The sequence below is a fragment of the Neovison vison genome, chromosome 2 (genome assembly GCF_020171115.1).
Source record: "Neovison vison isolate M4711 chromosome 2, ASM_NN_V1, whole genome shotgun sequence".
Classification (NCBI taxonomy): domain Eukaryota; kingdom Metazoa; phylum Chordata; class Mammalia; order Carnivora; family Mustelidae; genus Neogale; species Neogale vison.
The window spans coordinates 44,366,078-44,386,267 of NC_058092.1; the positions used below are offsets into that span (position 1 = coordinate 44,366,078).

Sequence of the window (20,190 nt, forward strand, 5' to 3'; positions counted from 1 at the left end):
TGGCGGCTGCTGGCCTGCTATGCCCGTGAGGACAGACTACTCGGAGCCTCCCTCTAAAGGAGTCATGGCACCCACCTGACAGGCTTGTCCATGGCAAGATCAGCAGATCTTGCTGTGCAGATCAGCAGCGTCAGACCAGCCATTCTCAGTAGGGGTGACTTGCACCCCAGGGCACACCTGCCAATATCTGGAGACATTTTTGGTTGTCACAACTTGGTGGAATGCTAGTGGCATGTATGGGTAGAGGCCAGGGATGTTGCTAAGTAGTCTAGAGTGCACAGGACAGCCCCCACAATGAAGCATCATCTGCCAAACGACCAATAATGCTGAGTTTGAGAAACATTGCACAAAACCTTCCAGAAGGCAAGCTCTCAGTTGGCAGAGGCCAGATGGGGATTTGTCTTAGTGTCTAGTCCTGACCCACAGTCAGTGTGACACATAGGGAGCTATGTGTGTGCTGATGAGTGGATGGATGAATGAATGAAGAAAGGAACTAATGAATGAAAGAAAAAAAAAAACAGACTTCTGTTCCAAGGACCCATCTGCACACACACAAGCATCAGCAACATTCCTGGGCTCAAACCCATGTGTCTGCCTTGCACCCTCCCCAAGGCAGCTTCTGGCCTCCCTGGCCCATGGACCCTGCCTTCTCTGACCTGTGCCATCCTCTCTAAGGGAGTGGGAGAGCACAAACTTAGGAGCTGGCCACGGAGGCTAGGACTAGAGCCTGGTTGAGGTTAGGAGCAGGTGTCCCACTGGCCCAGATAATAACTGCTCCTTCTCCCCCCCCCCCCGCCCCCCCCCCCCGCCACCTACAGGCAGGGGGATCCCAGGCAGCAGCAGGTGGCCTGCCCCTACCTGGGAAACAAGCAGAACCGAGTCAGAGCTCTCACAAAGACTCAACCATCTGCCACCTCATTTTACAGATGAGGAAACAGGACCAGAGGGAAGGAGGAGCAAGGCCTAGGCATTAGCATTCTCCACATCCTGGATTTGAGGCAGAGTCTTTCCCATGAACTGGGGACACCTTCTCCTCACAGGGCTGGCATGTAGCTTTCCGGGGGTCAGGGACACAGGTGGGACCATCAAGCCGGTGTGGTTACCTCTGTGGATTTGGGGTGGCAGCTGGAGACCTAGGGTGGGGGAGCAAGATCCCTTTAAGCTACCTCTGAAACACCATGGGCAGGTATACAAGGGCAGGCAGGGAATGGAGAGAAATTAAGTGGCTCTCACCATGGAGTTATGGTGCTGGACAAACCATGTACCCAGGTTCTTTCACTTCATCACAAGGGCCATGTGGCTCAGGTCTACGATCCCAATTTTATAAAGGAGATGGGCCCACATGGTCTCACCACTAGTGAGTGTCAGAGCCAGGATTTGAACCCAAGCAGCTCCCTCCAGAGGGAATCTGCCTCTTCTTCTGTGTTTTTATTCCATTTACTTTACAAATATTTAACCCAACTGGCACCAACCAACAGCAAGGCCTCCAAGGCCTCTGCCCTCAAGGTCACTGTTGAGTAGATGTCAGAAATCTCACCCTGAACTGGAAACTGCTCCAAAGAAGAGAAATAGGGCCACAACAAGCAAGTCCTCACCCCTGCTTGGAGCCCTTGGTGGCTCTCCCTTCCCTCAACATTCTTGGTGTGGCACTCAGGGCCCTTCAAGGTCTGGTCCCTAACTGCCCCTATGGTTTCCTCTCTCCAACCTTAGCCCAGCCATCCCAGACACATTCCATTCAGCTGTGGGGCCGGAGGGTGCAGTGGCCTAAGCACACCTCTAGAGCCAAGATAATGGCCTTCCAATTCCAGCCCTGCAACACATTAGCTGATGGCCTCAGGCCCTGTGCCTCAGTTTCCTTATGTGCAAAACAAACAGCATAATAGCACCTCCCTCATGCAGGTGCTGTGAGAATTGTATGAATTAATCCATGTGACATCCATGGAACAGCTTGCCTCAAACTAAGCTCTCGATACAGGACACATTTTTTATTCTCCAATCCTGCCATGCTCTTGGCTGTGGACACTGCTCCCTCTGCCTGGAGCATTCTTACTTTCACTTGTACCCTTGCCTCCACCCCCCAGGGTCTTCCTCCCTTTCCTGTTTAACATCCAGTCCTTAACCAGGCCTGCTGCCTTCTCCAGGAAGCCTTCCTGGTCCGTCCCACATGTCCTATGACAACCATTACCACACTTGCCACACTGCATTTTAATTTTCTGCTTACTGGATGGTTCCTCCCCCTTCTTTGTAAACTGAGTCAGGGACCCTGAACTGTGCACTTCTGTACTGCCAGCACATAGCACAGCACCTGCTCATCACATAGCAGGTACACACAAGTAATTACTGAAGGCCCAAAGGAAAGGGTGTGAGGTCTAAGTGGATTAAGGGTGGAAGCCACCACACGTGATGGATACGGGCCATGAAGTTGGGAGAGGGACCAGGAAAGGGTGGTGAGTATGGGCTGAAGGACCCCCAAGCAAAGGCAAGGAGCACATTCCAGTGGGTGAGCGTAGCGGCCTGGCTCACTAACAACACCGGCCACCTACTGAGCACTGAGGGTGCGCCAGCATTCTAGGGTGCTTTATGTGGACTGGCTTACCCCGCCTGGGAGCAGGAAAGTAGTTTACAGTAGTGCCATTTTACTGACAAGGAAAGTGGTACAGAGGGTAACTTGCCCAAAGTTAGCTAGCTAGTGAAAAGTAGAGCCAGGATTTGAATTCATGACTCCCCTCAGCCCTTCAGGAGATCTCTGTAACAAGACTGGGTCTCTGTCTTTGTAGAGTTGGGGTGAGACCCAGTGGCCCTTGCCTGTTCACTCCAGTGCTGTAGTACAGTACCCTGCTGTGGTACAGTCTTGACATTCAGTGTCCTGCAATGTCCTCAAACTGTCAGCCTGGGCAGAGTCTAGTCTGCCAGAGCGCGCAGATAACTCCCCATAGCACTCGACACCTTGCCAGTAGGGCTCCTGTCAGCCCACAAGCTTTCTGGCTGAGGCTGGGTGACAAGTTCTTCCCTTGCAAATGGCGTGTCCTCAGTCACCATTAACCAGTAAGTGCTTCGTCCTCACTCTCCCGGCCTACAGTTTTATTTCGCCAAGACCAACTAGGCTTTAACCCTGGAAGCTCATTAGCAGCCTCAGGGGTTGACTTAATAGGAGTGGATAGCATCCCTGCACCAAAGTGGTACCTGAACGGGGACCCTAAAGATACCACCCCATTCTGCTGGCCCACGCACACCTCCCGACTACATACAAAGGACTAATTGGCCTAGTATAAGGGCAGCTGCCACTTACCCTGCTGTGAGCCTGACACCATTGTCCCTGTTTTACTGAGGAAGCATCTCACACAAGGTCATGTAGCTATCAAGTGGCCTAGACAGTCTGACTCCAGCATCAAGGTGGGTCATTACGATATAAGTCATTAAGTGCATCTTGATTTTTTTCAAGTATATCCTGAGCTTTCAATAACAACATAAAAAAATTTCCCATTTTCCACAGTATAAAACCTTTCCTGACTCTAAAAACAAAACCTTACATGCCCTTGGATGCATAGTAATTCATTCTAAAAAGCATTCTGGCATCCTGGTGTAGAAATGATGGTGGGAACTCTGTGAAGTTCCCTGGCACTCAAATAGTTAAATGACAATTTCAACAGATTTCTGCAAAATGCCTTTATTGATAGCCCAGCAGGTGTTTCTTCCATTAAAACACAGAATATTAATGGAGCCCTTGATTTACATTCTAGGCTTGATTTACACAGTGGTTTTGTTATGCACCAGCTTTTGTCCCCAAGTATTAATTCTGCTAAATATTTCCTGGCCAGTTGCTTCTAGATCTCCCCAAGGAATGAGCAATGATAATACATCCTATGCCTGTTATTTTGCCAGCATCCCCCTTTCATCAGTATGGCAAGAGGTAACATTGGCAAATTCCACCAAATAGGAGAGAGCAAGTAAGGTACATGGTCTGAATATCTCTTTCCTCTAAGGAGATGGAGCCATTCCATAGGCGTCACTTAGTTCTTGCCTGTGGCCCTCTGCAGGAAGGTTATAAAGCATCACATCAAGAAAACTAGATGCAGGTCTTGAGATACGTTACCAGCAGATCCTGAGCTCCCCATGGTGGCCTTTCCTAAGCCGTCCGGTTTATGAAGGATGTGTTTCCTGAGTGCACCGGGTTAAGCATTTCACTTAAGTGAATGCAGGCAACCCCCCGGGAAGTGCACTGCCATGAACGCACCTTTCAGATGAAGCTGAGACGCATAAAGGGCAAGTAATTTGTCTAAGGTCACATCCCTGGCAAGTGGCGGTGGGTCTAGGATTATGTCTCTTCCAGGTTCTGATCTTCCCACCATAGCGTACTGACCCTGGCTTCTTAGAAGACACTCTGGCTTAGTCATCAGGACACGTGGATTTCCGTTCAGCTTGCCCTTGGGCCAGTCACTGTACTCCCTGTATTTCCCTCCCTTGGAAAATAAAGGATGGTACCTATTTCACATGTCCAAGGCTTTTGTAGTCCAGAGGCCGATCTGGCACAGACATCTCTTGCAACAAGATCAACCAGAGGTAGCCTGATTTAGGGACACAGCTCTTGGCCTGCAATCAGGTGTTCTGCCAGTCAGATGGTGTGCGGCAGGTTAATTCCCACTCCAGGCCTGCTTCCCATCTGTGAAATGAGGGGTGGACAGGCGGGGCTCCAAGTCCTCCTGTTCTAAACTTCCATGATTCTGTATCGTCCTCGAATTATTCTGTAACATGCACATTTATGAAGATTTTAAAGTTAATTGGTTCTCTATTCCTGAAATCTGATTTTTTAAAGTGCCTACATTAGACTAGCCTTTCAACTTCCATAAATCAGCTGATGGAGCACAAATTCACAATTAAAAAAGGGGAGTGGGAGGTAGAGGCTTCCTGTTATGGAATGAACAGGACACAGGGATAAAAGGTACAGCACAGGGAATATAGCCAATGGTATTATAATAGTGTAGGGTGACAGATGGGAGCTACACTGTGAGCATCGCTTGAAGTATAGTTACTCAATCACTGTGTTACGTACCTAAATGAATGCAACTCCGTGTATCAACCAAACATCAGTAAGAATTAATTAAATATTTAAAAATATTTAAACGCCAATTTGCACAAATTCTAAGTGCTCGTCTATTTGAGGCTAATTTGATTAGACAGACATAAATAATTCAGTTTTATTTAGTGAAAGCACTTTTGTTTCGGTGGAGGCCATGCAGTTGTAATGGGAATGGAATCAGTGTTGGTCAGTCTTCGGATGTTGGCTCTGATACTTTGGAGCTGTACACCCTCGAGTAAGGTGCTTCAGGTGACTCTTCCGTAAAAACAGCACCCACCTTGCACAATTTAGAGTATGAAAATGATACACGACAGTGCCTCACAGCACAGTGGTATGTGGCAGGCCCTGAACAAATAAATGAGCAGATTGTTAAAAGCAGAGAGCTCCCATCAGTCCGATAATGTACAGAGCAAATGACTCAAAACACTCAGCCACAAAGCCGCTCAGGGACGGCCCAGGCCTGGAAGGATGCTGGGAACCGTGAATCCACTCTGTGCGCAGGTGCTTCAGAATCATTTACAGAGCTTTAAAATGCACAATGCCCACGCCACACCCAGACCCTAACCCGAACTGGGTGGGACCGAAGTGCAGCAGAGGGGAAGGTCCCTGATTTATAATCCAGCCTTTCTTGGTTTGCTCTTGGAATGCACATCTCCTGGCCCAAATGCCGGGCCCAGAGCGCCACTGGTAGGCCTGGGGTCCATCAGCATTTGGCATGTACATCAACAAGGAAACCTGATGGTGTGTGCTTGGGCGTGGTTTACTCGAGCAGTAACAGCAGTAGCAGTAAACTGCTGGGAAGCTGTTTGGCAAGTGGGACAACTGGCTAAGACAAGAAGTGCAGTATGCTGGGATGGCTCAAGTCTGATCCTAGTTTTCCAGAGAATTCTTGATATGTGCCCCCTGGTGTGGCTTGAGGAACAAGCTCTGCTCCCAGGACAAGCTCACTGTGACACCTGAAGCCTGCTATCCCTCACATCTGGGGGAAGAAATGGTTTCAGACATATTCCCAGCCACCAAAGGTAGGCTTCTTTTTGTTTTTGAGTGGAGTGTAGAAAGAATAGAAGAAAGGACAGACGAGTCCCAGGTAGGAAGCCATTGCACAGTTAAAATGGTAGGCGTTACCACCATTCATTGACAGGCAAGGCTCATCCCAGTGGTCTGACTTCATTCAATCAACAGAACCTGATCTCTGCGCTATGCCGCCTCAATAGGGCCAGGTCTCTGGAGGTGGTTTTTTGGGCCAGTAGCTAATTCTATCAGCTTTCCATGTAGCTTAGACTATGGAAGATCAGAGGAACCAGATCTGCCTGTCGTGAACCTCTTATGAACCCGCTGGTGACAGCTGTCAGGACTTTACAGATCTAGTTCCATTTTCTCATGAATCTGAGGCCCCAGCAGGGAAAGAGACATGTCCAGTGGAGGAGGGCTGGTGGGCCTGCTCTTCAAATGCATCAGGAGACCAGGGGTCAGACTGCCGGAGCTGGGAGGGCCTTGGCCCCTGGCCACCCTCACCCTCTGCATGGGAAACTTGGCCAAGAGAAGGGAAGTGACTCACTGAAGGGCCGAGAGGAGCAGCTCTTTCTTGCCCCTCTGCCTCCTTACTGGAAGAGAAGACAAATGGAAACTGGCAGCACAGCCAGCCCAGAGAATGGAATCACAGACCTGAAATACAGACAGTCTAAAAGGACTGGATAAAAGTCAGCTTCCCTAGCATGCTCCCTCCTTCCATGAGCTGCCTTGTTTCTAGAGAGATCCTCCCTGGAAGGGAGTGTAGGGAAAAGGCAGCCCGAGAGTGAAGAGAGTGAACAAGGAGGCTGCAGGATGGGGTGGGGGTGGCTCGGGGCTTTCAGACAACCTGCACTTGGCTCAGAAATTCTGTGACGCCCTCTCTGGTGAGGAAGACCACCTCACCGGTGTTCTGGCTCCAAACTTCAAAATGTGCTGGGTCCTCCAGGGCCCTCTTGCCTGCGATGATCACAAAGGGGTAGCCCAACTTGTTGGCATCTTTCAGTCTGTTTCCGATAGTCCGATGGGTCCTGTCGTCGAGCAGGACTTCCCCGCGGAGCTGCGGCAGTGTCTCCGTGATAAGGTCGTACAGGTGGCCTGCGAGCTCGGCGGCCGCCTCCTCCTTACTGCCCTTCTTTGGGGGAATGAGGCACACCTGATAAGGCGCCAGGAGCCCTGGCCAGCGAACGCAGTCCTCTGTGGACAGCACTTCGATGGCGGCGGCCAGGATCCGCGTCATACCCAGGCCGTAGCAGCCCATCTCGGCCAGGACCGGCTTGCCCTGGGCGTCGGTGAACTGGGCGTTGAAAATGGAGGAGTATCTGGTGCCCAGGTGAAATGTGTGCCCCACCTCGATGCCTCTGGCCTCGGTAAGCGGGCCCCGGCAGGCCGGGCAGTCGGTGTGCGACATGCCCAACGTCTCCATGTTGGCCGAGAAGCCACAGCCAGGACACACAGCAAACCGGTCCTCCCCGATGTTGGCTGGCAGCTGGAACTCGTGAGACGCGGTGCCCCCGATGCTGCCCACGTCCGCCTGCACCCTGACGCACTGCAGCCCCAGTCTGCGGAACAGGCTGCTGTAGGCCTCGCCCACTAGGTCGTAGGTATGCCGGGCGGCCTCTGGGGAGGCGTCGAAGCTGTACATGTCCTTCATGTAAAACTCCCGGCCGCGGAGAAGACCGAAGCGGGGCCTGGGCTCATCCCGAAACTTCCTTGTCACCTGGTACAGCAGGAACGGGAGCTGCTTGTAGGACACTATCTTCTGGGAGGCAACCAGGGCTGTGACGGCTTCCTCATGAGTGGGTCCTAAGCAGTACTCCTTGCCGTGTCTGTCTCTGAGTCTTAGCAGCTCCTTGCCCATGAGGTCCCAGCGGCTGGTGGCTCGCCAGAGCTCCGCTGGGCTGAGGCTGGGCATGTTGACCTTCTGCCCCCCGATGGCCTGCATCTCCTGGTCTATCAGCCGCTCGAGCTTCTCCAGGGCGCGCACGGTATATGGCAGGAGGTGGTAACTGCCAGGGCCTGCTGGGTGGATCAGGCCCACCTGCAGCATCAGCCGCTGGCTCTTACACGTCAGGTCGCCAGACCTGCCCTCAAGAGACAACACCTGGTCTTCCCGAAGGTTCTGGGGCTGGAACATGCGCGACAGCACCAAGCGCTTCCCTGTCTCGGGGTCACGATGGTAAAACCTGTGAGGACCACACCCAGAGAGCTGGTGGCTGCAGGTGGCCAGGACAGGCAGTGCTCTGCATCTTGACAGCAGCCCTTTCATGACACCTGGCCCAGAGAAGCACTTGTACCTGGAGAGAAATGAGCCATGCAGAGATAAGCGTTAGCTGTGTCCTGACACCCAGACGAGACGTAGCCGGCTGAGTCTGGTCTCCAACACACTTCTGAGACAGCCACCAACTTTGCAGACGCAAACCCTTTCATTTCTAATTTTCTAGCAGATTCTGGTCCTACTTCTTGTTTAAAAAAAAAAAATCAATATTCTCCCATTTATAAAAATGTAACAGCATACTGTGGAGGGACACCACAGCATGGGATCACAAGGGCTCTGGAATCAGGCAGCCTGGGTTCCTGGCATGCTTCTTATTACTGCACCCTGCGTAGCTCAGGACGTGTGACCTAACCCCTCTGTGCTCAGTTTCCTCATCTGCTGAATGGTAATACAGCAGGACCACCCTTGCGGGTTTATTGTGGGGACTTAGTAGAGTTATACAAAGTTAATAGAACAGTATTCTGGCACATTCTATGAGTACAATCCAGGCTATTGTTGCTATAGAAAACTGGGGGAAAAAAACAGAAAGAAATAAAAAAGAAAAGGAAATCAACTCCAGTCCCTCAGCCTGGTCATAACTGCTGCTGACGAGTCCTTGTCTCTTCTGCCCACACCCTCAGCCCGGTTCCTCCTTAAGTGTCTTGTGCCTCTTCCTTCCTCCTAGCACTCCCTGCTAGGCCTCACGCTCATGACTTGGAGTCAACATCTGCACTCCCTACGTGTCTCTCAAGCTTCAGACCTACCTAGCCAGCCGTCTCCCGAGAGAATACACTACACAGATACTCTAAATGCAGCACCGGGAAGGAGCTCAGCATCTTCCCCCCAAACCCCACCCCCCCAGTGCAGCCTATCACTCTCCATGGCACCAAAAGCCACCCTTTGCCCAAACCAGAAGCCTGGGTCCATCCACTCTGCCTCCTCATGGCCCCCACAGCAGCCCTCTTGGCCCCATCATTCCTGCCTCTTCACTTGCTGTTCAGTCTGTCCCTCCTCCCCACCTCCACAGCCTCCATCCATGCCACTGCCATCTTCCCCCGTGAGCCACTGCAACAGCCTCCCCCCTGGCTTCCAACCCCACCTTCCTCCAATCCATTCTCCATGCTGCAGCCACAAGGGATGCATCCCTCATGGACGGTAACAGTGCTTTTCCTGAAGTCCAGTTCAATGACTTCCTGCTGCCCTCAGAATCAGGTCTCAGCTTCTGACCCTTCCAGCGCACATGCGAGCTTACTGCTGGCCTTATCAATAGCCCTTTCCCTGTTCCAGCTGTGCCATGCTCCCTCTTAAAAACACTCTGTGCCCCTTGCATACCAATACCACTTATCCTCCCAGCCTCGGGATCCCCATCCTGTCCTCTAGGATGCCTTCCTTGCCCCACACCCCTGCCCAGAAGGCCAGCTTCTCCCACAGCAGCCCCTATGATCACCCATTGCTCAGACTGACTGCTCAGATAGCCCGCTGCCTGTGCTCCCCTGGGCATGCAGCTCTGTGCAGCCAAGGACCCTATCGAGCGTGCGTGCCACTCGGCACGGAGTAGGGCTTTACTAGACACTGTCTGCTGAATGAGCACATGTGTTTCTCTAGGATTTCACAAAACACTCATATTCCTGATGGCAATACAGCATTTCATTAAGCATATCAGAAATGATTCTCCTACTACAGAGAGTTGTCATTTTCTCTGTTACATACAATCTACAATGAACAGAAGGCTTTTGTTTGTGGTACATTTGGGAGAGATTCTCAGGAATGGAATTACTGGCCAACACATATGAACTCTTTTAAGGTTCCTGATTTATACTGCCAAGTTCAGTGAGAGCCTCTACCTTTCAGTATCTCCCATTACAAAGAGCTGCCCTGCCGTATGCGGACAATGGGTGATCCTCTCAGCTCTGGAGCCTGAAACCCTTGCTCGGCCCCCTCCAGCTCCCAGGGGCCTCGAGTCTTCCAGGTGGTCCCTTGCCACCTCAGGCAGCCTCATCCATTTCCCCCATGCATGGTACAAATATTACCACCTCCTACATGGCCTGTGGCCCGAGACAGGTTGGGATGCACTATCACAGAGCCCTAATATGACTGACTGAAAAAGTGTGGCCCCCGGAGGTATGTGAACACTTGGTTCACATCTGACCTCCTCACTTACTTCATGTCCCATTTCAGGCCAGTGGCTCACACCAAAAACTCCTTCCCCCTTGACTCCTCCTAAAGCAGACAGGTCTGTCTCTGTCTGACCTTCCTTTCAAGTTCACCCCCTCCTTTCTGGCTTACTGCCTCTTCTGGGTTAGCTCCTCAAAAATTCTTGGTCCAATGCAGTAGCCCAGTGGTTGTGAAACTTAAGTGAGCATCAGAATCACCTGGATGTCTTATTAAAACACTGATTGTGGAGCCTCAGGCACAGAGTTTCTGATTCAGTAGGCCTAGGGAGTGGGCAGGGAAACTGTAGTTCTAACAAGTTTCCAGGTGATGCTGATACTGTTGGTCCAGGGACTACACTGGGAAAAGCATTATAAACTCCACATGAGCAGTAACTGTGTTTGTATTATTCCAAGTTGCATCTGTAGCATTACACACGGTGCCTGCCCACAGGGGATACTCAATAAATGTCCATCAGTGACTGGGCTGAATGACTCTTGAACCCTGTCTGTCCTGTCTCCAGATTACAGCTAAAAAGACAGTTGATCCAATCACTCCCCTGCTTATAACCCATCAACGGCTCCCCATCATAATTTTCTCGAGATGGTACTTCCATAGAAAGCCTCTTCATATTTTGATCCTAACACACCTCTTCCAGCTTTTTATCCCATCACTCCCCTAACATGTCCCAAACTGCTCATCACTCCTGGAAGAGGCCGGCTCCTTGTTGCAAGAAGCATCTCCAACCCCTCCAAAAAGAGAGAATCACTTCCTTCTCTGGGCCCCCATTGCACACACCTCTTCCTTGTTTACTGTTCTGGAATAATTTTCAAAAGTATCTCTGAGAAACTTCTGTGTGCCAGGCACTGGGAGTGAGCAATGCTTCACGTCCTATTCCTCCATTAAACGAGGAGTTCGTGATGTTTTCTACATTGTCAGATTTCAGGGCCTAGCACAATGCCTAATATTTGCTGATCAAAGGTATTAGTGAACGAAAAGCAAAGTGAAGGGGTACAATGCAACAATGATCTGGATAGTTTAAATAAGAGCCATAAGCCCTCTGCCCTCACCCCCAATGTGTCTCCATCCTCAGATCCCTCAGCTTACCTAGGCGGAAGAATAAGTACTATGATTTCAAAATTCTCAAGGTTATCTATAGACAATACCTCGAAAGCGGTATAGGAATTAACTTGTCCTGCACCTCACACTCTGGCAAAGAGCCTCTGAGTCATTCAGTCATTCAACAAATTTTTACAGAGCAGCTACTCAGGTCCTTGAGGCACAGGCCTCTTTTAAGGTTAACTCACAATGGCCCTGCAACCCAATCAGGAAAGCTGTGCGTAAAGCACTTCCAACAGTGCCCGGTATATAGGGAGCGCGACAGTGTTTGCTATCACGCTCAACTCACAGACAAGGTAAGCTCAAGGATGTGAGGTCACCTGACCAGCGACACTGCAGATGAACACAGGGGCACACCTGGAAGGCTAGGTCCTCGCCTCCAAGTTCCACCGTTTCCGTCTGGGACCATGTTGCATCAAAGCCATGGGGCTCCAGACCTGGTTCTACGAACCAGCTCGGCCTTCACTGGCTACGTGACCCTGGTCAAGTGACTTCAGTCTCCAGGCCTCAGTTTCCCCATACATAAAATGGGAAGGTTGGCCGGGCCATCGGGCCGTCCCAGAGGGTCTCTCCAGGGCTGGCACTTCCGGAAACACGGTGACACTCACAAGACCCGAGGTCCACAGGGGAGAAAGGTCTGCGCTCGTGTTACAACAAACGAAACACACTATCCCAGAGTTCAGGTGTCTGCGACCCCGCCCCAAACCAAGGAGGGACGCACGTGCTGTCACCCACGCTCACCAACCGAAGTGCCAGTCAACGCTGTCCGCGCGCCCGCCACGCCGGCCCAGCGCGCCTGCGCTAAGGGGAATAGCCCGCCCCCAAGCCCCGCCTCCTGCCTTTCTTGCCAATCACAAAGCCGTTCTCACGGAGACTAGCTCCACCCGACTCCGGACGCCTGTGAGAGGTTTTCCGGAAGTTTAGCTAAGGAGAAAGAACTCGGCTCTCCTTCAGTACCATAGATTGGCTTGGTCAGCGTAGAGCAAATTACCGTTCCGGAAGTGCCCTCTAGGATTTAGGGAGGTGTAACTCTATGATAAAAGCCTGGCGTTGCCTCCCACTGCCCGGGCCTTCCCCACTCTCGGAATGGAAAGGCTGTAACCAAGGCAACGCTAGGGCCTTTCCGTTCGGAATCTACTCTAGGATTTTACAGGTTTTCAATTTAAATATATTAAAAATTTTTAAGCAGAAAAAAGTACCCTCATTACAAAGCCCAAGACAGTTTTCAAGACACTAAATCAAACTTTCATTCAAAGAATATTTTTTCGAGGGGCCTGGGTGGCTCAGTGGGTTAAGCCTCTGCCTCCGGCTCAAGTCATGATCTCAGGGTCCTGGAATCGAGCCCCGCATCGGGCTCTCTGCTCAGCAGGGAGTCTGCTTCCCCCTCTCTCTCTACTTGCCTCTCTGCCTTCTTGCAATCTCCATCTGTCAAATAAATAAATAAAATATTTAAAAATAAATAAAAATAAAAAATATTTTTTCGAGCAGCTACCATGTACCAACAACTTGGAGAAACTGGGAATAGTGAACAGAAGAAACAAAATTCCCTGCATTCAAGGTAGCTTTTATTCTAGTGAAAAGAGTCAATAAATCAATATAGTGAAATTTAGGAAATTTAGGAGGGGAACAGGAACTCGGTAACCAAAATAAGTAGTATTTTTATGCAATTAATTAAGTTTACTGTAAAAAAATAATCCATGGTAAACAAAATACCAAAGTTTTGCAAAAAGACAGGATCCATCAGTAACCATCCATAGAGGAAAAAATTAACTATGAAAAAGGAATGGGTTGGAGGTAGAGTGGTTGCAATTAAGGATAATCAGGGAAAGCCTCATCTAAAAAGTGACGTTTTGGCAAAGACCTTTAGGTGAGAGAGAGCCTTGCAGCTATCTGGGGGAAGAATGTTCTAGACACAGGGAACAAGCACACATGTCTTGAAGAGGGAGCGTATATCATGTAGCTTCAGTTAACTAAGAACAGCTGTAGTCTATTGAGTGCCTAAAATGTACCAGATCCGATATAAGACCCCGGCCCCAAGAAGCTCTCAGACCCGGAGATCTGTTGCCAGGAGCAACATTGTATGATCAGTGTAATAGGGCCTGTGGGAGGGTAGGGAAGCAGGACTTCACTGAGGAGGTGATCTTTAAACTGAGCCTGAAGGATGAGTTGAGTTTCCCCAGACAAGAATCGTGGTGGGAATGGAGTGGAATGGCCAGGTTGAGAGACCAGGGCACTTGGGGAGGGAATCAGGAAATGAGCTGGTATGAGGGAATCACAGGGTGTCAGAGGGTTTACATCTTTATCTCCCACTGCTTCTCACAAAGTGCTTGACAGGCCAAAGTAGTGCTTCTCAATCTGAGCTGCACGGGACCCACCCTGTGCCTCAGTCCCCTTGCCCCGAGATGCTGGATATCAGTCTGGGGTGGACCTTAGTGTCAGTGGCCCCCAGATGATCTAAGGTGCAATCTGGGCTAGTTCAGTGGGTCTACATGAAAGGCACTGGACAGCCTGGTGGGGCACTGGGTTGCAGGGGGCAGTGTCGACAGGTGTCATCACAGTGGTCCTAGAGTGGAAGAAAATACAGCTTGAGTGGACCCCACGAGGGGCATCTGCCTCCCCCCAGCTAGGAAGCCAAGCACAACTGGGCTGGACTTGAGCTTTTTTACTTTAAGAATGTCACTGGGCCTCTGCAGCTCAGCATTGTGGTCCAGACTTTCCCTAAGGAGTGCAATCCTAAAGGTTTTACTGAGGCAACACTCCCCACGCCTCCTCTCCGGGGGCAGGAGGTGAATAATCTTCAGTATCAGGACCCACAGGGCAACCTTATTTCTCCCTGCTCCCATGCACGTTATTACATCTCTCCCAATCCTGGAAGTGCCAGGCATCCATCCTCTGCACCCTAAGGTGTTAATTATTTCTCAATTAGCAGTTCCCAGGCTGTAGAGTATAGTGGTGTGGAAAGGCCTAATGACTTGCCGTGTTTATACACCCCCACATCTTCAGAGCACTTTACCAATGGTAACTAATTAATGCTTACGACCCCCTTGGGAGGCAGGCCGAGAACTGCTGCATTTTACCATGCGTTTGCAGGAGGTTTTGCAGCCTGGAGCCAGCCGTGGTCAGAGTAGATTTGCTCCCCACTGAGAAAGTCCAGGGGTGGTGGAGACCCAGAATCTAGCCCTTTTGCTACAGCAACTTCTGGTGTGACATTTCAATCAATTACTTGATCAGTTATCTATTGGGTATTTGATTCATAGAGTTCATTCGTGATTAGAACCCCACAACCCATAAAACAGAAAAAAAAACCCCACAGAAAAAATTCATTCATTCATTCAGTGTCATTAAAAAAAAAAAAAAAAAAAGCAAAAGGACCCCACATGCCACACCTGCCCTTGGTGCCCCACAGCCCTGGGGACACACCACACACTTAGTAGTTTGCTTCCACTGGTCCTTGGTTAGATTGGGAGCTCCCTGGCGGTAGGTACAGGTTTTGCTCTTTTATGTATCCTTAACCTTGACTAGATTATGTATCCTTAACCTTGACTAGAGGGCCTGGCCTGATTGGGGATTAGCAAAGCATTTTATTTTTTGATTGTTGTTTTAATATATGAATGAATGAATGAATGAATGAATGAATAGATATATAGGTAGATAGACAGTTTCTTCCTCAGGCAAACCCCCTCCAAGGACACACTGAATCATTCCCTCATCCAGAGCCCATGGCTTGGCACAGAGTGCCTCTAAGTACATGTTGAATGAACAAGTGAAGTCAGAGTTCATGGTAAACTTCCTGACCTCAAGTTGCTCATAATCTCCCAGAGAGTCTGCTTCTCAAAGTGATGGTCCCAGAATCCGGTGGTAAGAAGTTGTGAAGAGAGGAAATCAAGAACTGTTCTACATGGGGGAGGAGAGAGAGAATGGAATCAGGGAGGGCTTCTTGGAGGAGGGGACGGGCCTTAAAGGATAACTAGGAGCTTCCCGGAATGACAGGGGAGATAGAAAGACAATGTAGTCAGAGGGAAAGCAGGTGACCACTAGCTGCAAGGAAGAAGGCTGAAACATAGTCTGGCTGGAGCACACAGCACACCTAGGTGTCGTGGAAACACAACTGGGAAGGCAGTGGGTGCCAGTGTGCCGGGACCTTCTGGACCAATCTGTGAGCTTCTGTTCAGCTCTGAGCTACAGTGAATGGTCTTTCCTGAAGAGTGATACTCCTCTTCCCACCAACACACACACACATCTATTTTGCGGCTTAGCGCAAAACAACTCCTCTGAGAAAGTCCCTGGGCATTTTGCGTTCCACCCTGCGTTCCATGTATTTGTTATAATTTGAAAACAAGAATGATTGTCACTCCAAGAAGATGGCTGTTTCCTCTACTGAAGATGCCGGCCAGTGGGAAAAGCCAGCCTGCAGGAAATGGAAGGACTATACACCAGGGAAGGACATGGGCCGCCATGTTTCCTTGCCTGAGTGAGGTGTGAACTCGATGGGAGGAAGAGGATGGTGAGAGAGGTGGAACGGGTGAATCCTTCAATGGCCCAGACCGGGGCAGAGGTGGGAGAGGAGGGGACAGACTCCATGGCCCAGGGACATACAACCAGGTGGACTCCTGAGCCCACCCCCAGCGTGTTAGCCCAGCTTAGCCCAGACAGACTGGACGGGAGGGGGCAGGGCAGCCTTGGCTAGGCATTCTGCCAGCCACTTCTAGCCATGTGACTTGGGGGTCTCCTGCTTCCTCGGTTCTTCATTAGTAACACAGGAATCATGTGGCACACATAGGGCCATTGTGAAGGTTTAATGGGAGATGTCATGGAAAGCATGTGGCTCATCCTTCAATCCATTCCAACTCGGAAGACCCTGCAGCTCCCCTCACCTATCATAAAGAGAGAACCATCATTCTGCTGCTGCCCATTCCCTTCAGACTCCCTACTCTTGCCAACATGCACGACACTGATCTCTTTTTTCTTCAGTGGCCTCTTCTCCTTGGGCCCAGAGTGTATCACTTGTTCACTTGTTTCATGCCTAAGTCTAGGGTCATTAGAGGAGACCAGAAGGAGCCTGGGAAGGTAGCCCCCCAACTTAAAAAAAAAGATTTTATTTATTTTAAAAGAGAGGAAGTGTGCAAGCAAGTGGGGGGTGGGCAGAGGGAGAGGGAGAGAGAAAATCTCAAGCAGACTCCTCACTGAGTGTGAAGCCTGATGTGAGGCTTGATCTCACAACCCTGAGATTATGACCTGAGCTGAAATCAAGAGTGGGACGCTTAAAACACCCAGGTGTTTTAGTGGGCCTCTTTTTTATCCAGAATCCTCAGAATTGAAGAGTGTGACTACTAATCATCATCGTTCACATTTATACACCATTTGCTCTGAGCCAGGGGCAATATTGAATGCTTTACACCGTATCTGATTAAATCTCATGATAGTCCCGTGAGGTATAAGTACCACTGTTATGTCCATGTTACAGATGAGGCAACCAAGGCTTGGAAAGATTGGTTAGTTTGTCCACGTTCAACACAACTAGTGAAAGGGGGAGAAAGGATCATTTCCAGGTCTTTTTGGCGTAAAACCTGATTTCCACACTCACAGCCTCCAGTGTCAGCTTATTTGTATCAGACATGCCTCGACTCCTAACCAGATTTGGAGGAGCGATCACCCAAACAGACCGTTTCTGTTCTGCTGGGGCCCCTCTGTCTGGGCACCTGCTCTTCAGGGCTTGGCTCAAGGGATGTTACGTTAGGGATGTAACATAACATTAGGGATGTTTCCTTGAAGCCCCCACCGGCCGGGACTCTCCCTCTCTTAAGACCCCCTCAAAATTGTGTCTGTTCCCTCTCTAAGGTTACTGCTGAGTGTGCACACACAGTGAGGCAAACAGACCTGAGTTCCAATCCTCACTTTGCTGCCTTCTTACCATGTCCCTGTGGGGGATACTCAACCTCCCTGAGGCTCACATGCCACAGCCTTCAAATTGCAGTGACAGCTTTCCCTAGGAGTCTGATGAAGATGTAAAGGACTCAGCACAGTGCCCGGTGCAGAGTCAGGGTTCAGGAGGGCTTGCTATTATTATTCTTATTATTGACGAGGAAGGTGCCCTGGCTGGCACAGTGCCAGACACACAACTAGGTCAGTAGCTAGGTCAGATACAAAAAATGCATCTCTTCCCCCCACACACCCCCAACTAGCCCATGAGCTCCCAAAGGGTGGAGGGACATGTCATGTCCATTTCTAGCCCTGCTGCAGTAAATCCGCTTACTATGTTGAAAGGTTTTTCTCTTTCCTGCACACAGTAAATCTCAATACCTATTTGCCAAATTCATGTCTTTCTAAATAATTCCATCAATTCATAGAAATGCCTTGTTAAACTTGCAACAAGAAATACCAGCAATTGTTAATCTGTCACCCAGTAAGTCCCTCTCGAGTACCTGCTCACAGTGACCTCTGGAGAGCACGGGCACACAGGCTCGAGACTGTGGCATAGTGTAATTGTCCTGGGACAGTGTGAACCATCATCACACGTCTGTGAGTGTGGCTGTGATTCCAGCAGGCTCTCTGGTCACTGTCATCTGGGAGGGTGAGGGAACTGAGTTCCTTCCAACAGCCCCCCCCCCACTTTCTTTTGGTGCACTGTTTGGGTTAGGGGTGAGTGGGATGAGTTGGAGTTTGTGCCTTCTGAAGCCGTTGGCTCAGAGCGAGGGAGACGGCGTCTGGATCTAAATACGCCTGTTTGTTTTCCAGTTCTGGAACTTACTGGCTGTGTGATCTGGATCAAAGGACTTGACCTTTCTGGTCTTTGAGTATAATAGAATGGGGTCAGTAAACTCTTTGAAATGTTATGAAAAGCAAGTTAACAACATTACAAAACAACTTTGTAAGCTGAAAGTCCCATATGAACACTAGTAACAAAAATATATTCAGGGGCGCCGGGGTGGCTCAGTCCGTTGAGTATCTGCCTTCGGCTCAGGTCATGGTCCCAGGGTCCTGGAATTGAGCCCTGAACCCCATGTCGGGCTCCCTGCTCAGCTGGGAGCCTGCTTCTCCCTCTGCCTCCCCCGCCCAACACCGCCTCCACTCCCTACTGACACTCACGCTCTTCCTCTCTCTCAGATAAATAAAATCTTAAAAAAAGAAATACATCCAGACCATTCTTTTGCAAGATTAAATGTGTAATGAGATGATGACTTTTAAGTAATTAAATGAGATTATGTATGTGAAGTGCTGCAAGGGTGTCTGGTACACAGCACTCAGTGTAGGATTAGCTATTGTTAATAGCTCAGTGTGGCTCGCCGCTGCTGTGAGCTCCTCCAGCCAGCAGCGTTTTCCCTCCACATCCACGCGGCTCCCTCCTTCCCCTCCTCTAGGTCTTTGGTCCAATGTCACCTTCACAGCCAGGACGTCCTGACACCCTCATTTACATCGCAATCCCCACCCCTGCCCCCATCACTCCTGATCCGCTCTTTCTCCCTGCTTTTTTTCTTTCACAGCATTGATCACCATTTTACACAGTAAATGCCTTACCTAGTTCTTTTATTTGCCTAGACCACTGGGCACCAAAATTTCTGTAAAGGCCCAGGCAGTAAATATTTTATGCTTTGAAGGCCCGATGGTCTCTGTCACAACTACTCAGCTCTGTTGTTTGAACATGAAAGCAGCCATAGAGACTTGCGAACAATGAGCATGGCAGTGTTCCAATAAAACTTTATTTATAAAAACAGGCCGCTGACTGAATCTGGCCTGTGGGCCATGGTTTGCCAGCCTTTCGCCTAGATAATTGCCTGACACATTGCAAATGCTTAAGAAATATTTGTCGAATGAATTAATTAGTGAATAAATGAATGAATGGAGGAGCACCAAACATCTGGTGCTGTGACTGGTACACATCTGGTTCTCAATAAGTGCACATCCCTTCCTATTTCATACTTAATACAACAAGATGGGACATGATGTGCTGCAGCAGAGGTGTGAAGAAAGTGCCCTGGGAATATTGCTGTGGTAAAGTCTTCCTCTTGGGACGAGGGAGGACTTTAAAGGTGTCTAAAGCCAGACTCCCCCAGAAGATGACTCGAGGCAAGAATGCTAGGTCAAGTAGATTATTTGGGAGGTGATCCCAGGAAGCACTGGTGGGGTGCGGAGAGTGCGGAGAGCAGAGGGCGCTGGATGTGAATCCAGGTTATGGCAACTGACTAGCAGTTTTCTGCTGTGGGCAGTGGGGCATCAGTCCCAACAGGACCACAGGGAGACTGTGGAATATGCTTCAGATTTATCCTGTCCTCCCACCCCAACCCAGCTTATGAGGCTGGGGGTTTTATCCCCGTTTCCACTCCTCACTGATTCAAGGTTTCTCCCTGAGGCTTCTAGCCCCGAGCTTCTAGCCAGGTGGAAAGCGGCAGATGCATGCTGTAGGGGGGTCTTAATGGGTGGGTACCTAGTGGGTGAGGGGAGCAGGAAACATGGGCAGGCACTGAGGTGTTGCTTGAGCTGGCCTTGCAAGATAAATGCACGCCAGCTGGTAAAAGGGTACTGTTTTCACGTCTTTGATGACCAGGCTAAGCCTAATCCTAACGGGAACACTTGTTAATAG

The 20,190-nt window shown here is 50.0% G+C and overlaps 1 protein-coding gene across 4 annotated transcripts; it reads right to left on the reverse strand.

Moving 5' to 3' along the window:
* Nucleotides 1–3,651: 3,651 nt before the first annotated feature.
* On the reverse strand, nucleotides 3,652–12,389 carry PARS2 (prolyl-tRNA synthetase 2, mitochondrial). 4 transcript variants are annotated; one of them, XM_044238314.1, is made up of 2 exons: nucleotides 12,358–12,389; nucleotides 3,652–8,382 (listed from the first exon to the last, which is right to left on the reverse strand). In XM_044238314.1, the coding sequence occupies exon 2, from the start codon at nucleotides 8,352–8,354 to the stop codon at nucleotides 6,927–6,929; it is 1,428 nt and encodes a 475-aa protein (XP_044094249.1). In that variant the 5' UTR covers nucleotides 8,355–8,382; nucleotides 12,358–12,389; the 3' UTR covers nucleotides 3,652–6,926. The 4 variants fall into 4 exon arrangements, with proteins under 4 accessions (XP_044094249.1, XP_044094248.1, XP_044094247.1 ...); XM_044238313.1 differs by having other exon boundaries at nucleotides 12,334–12,383; XM_044238312.1 differs by having other exon boundaries at nucleotides 12,354–12,376.
* Nucleotides 12,390–20,190: the final 7,801 nt, after the last annotated feature.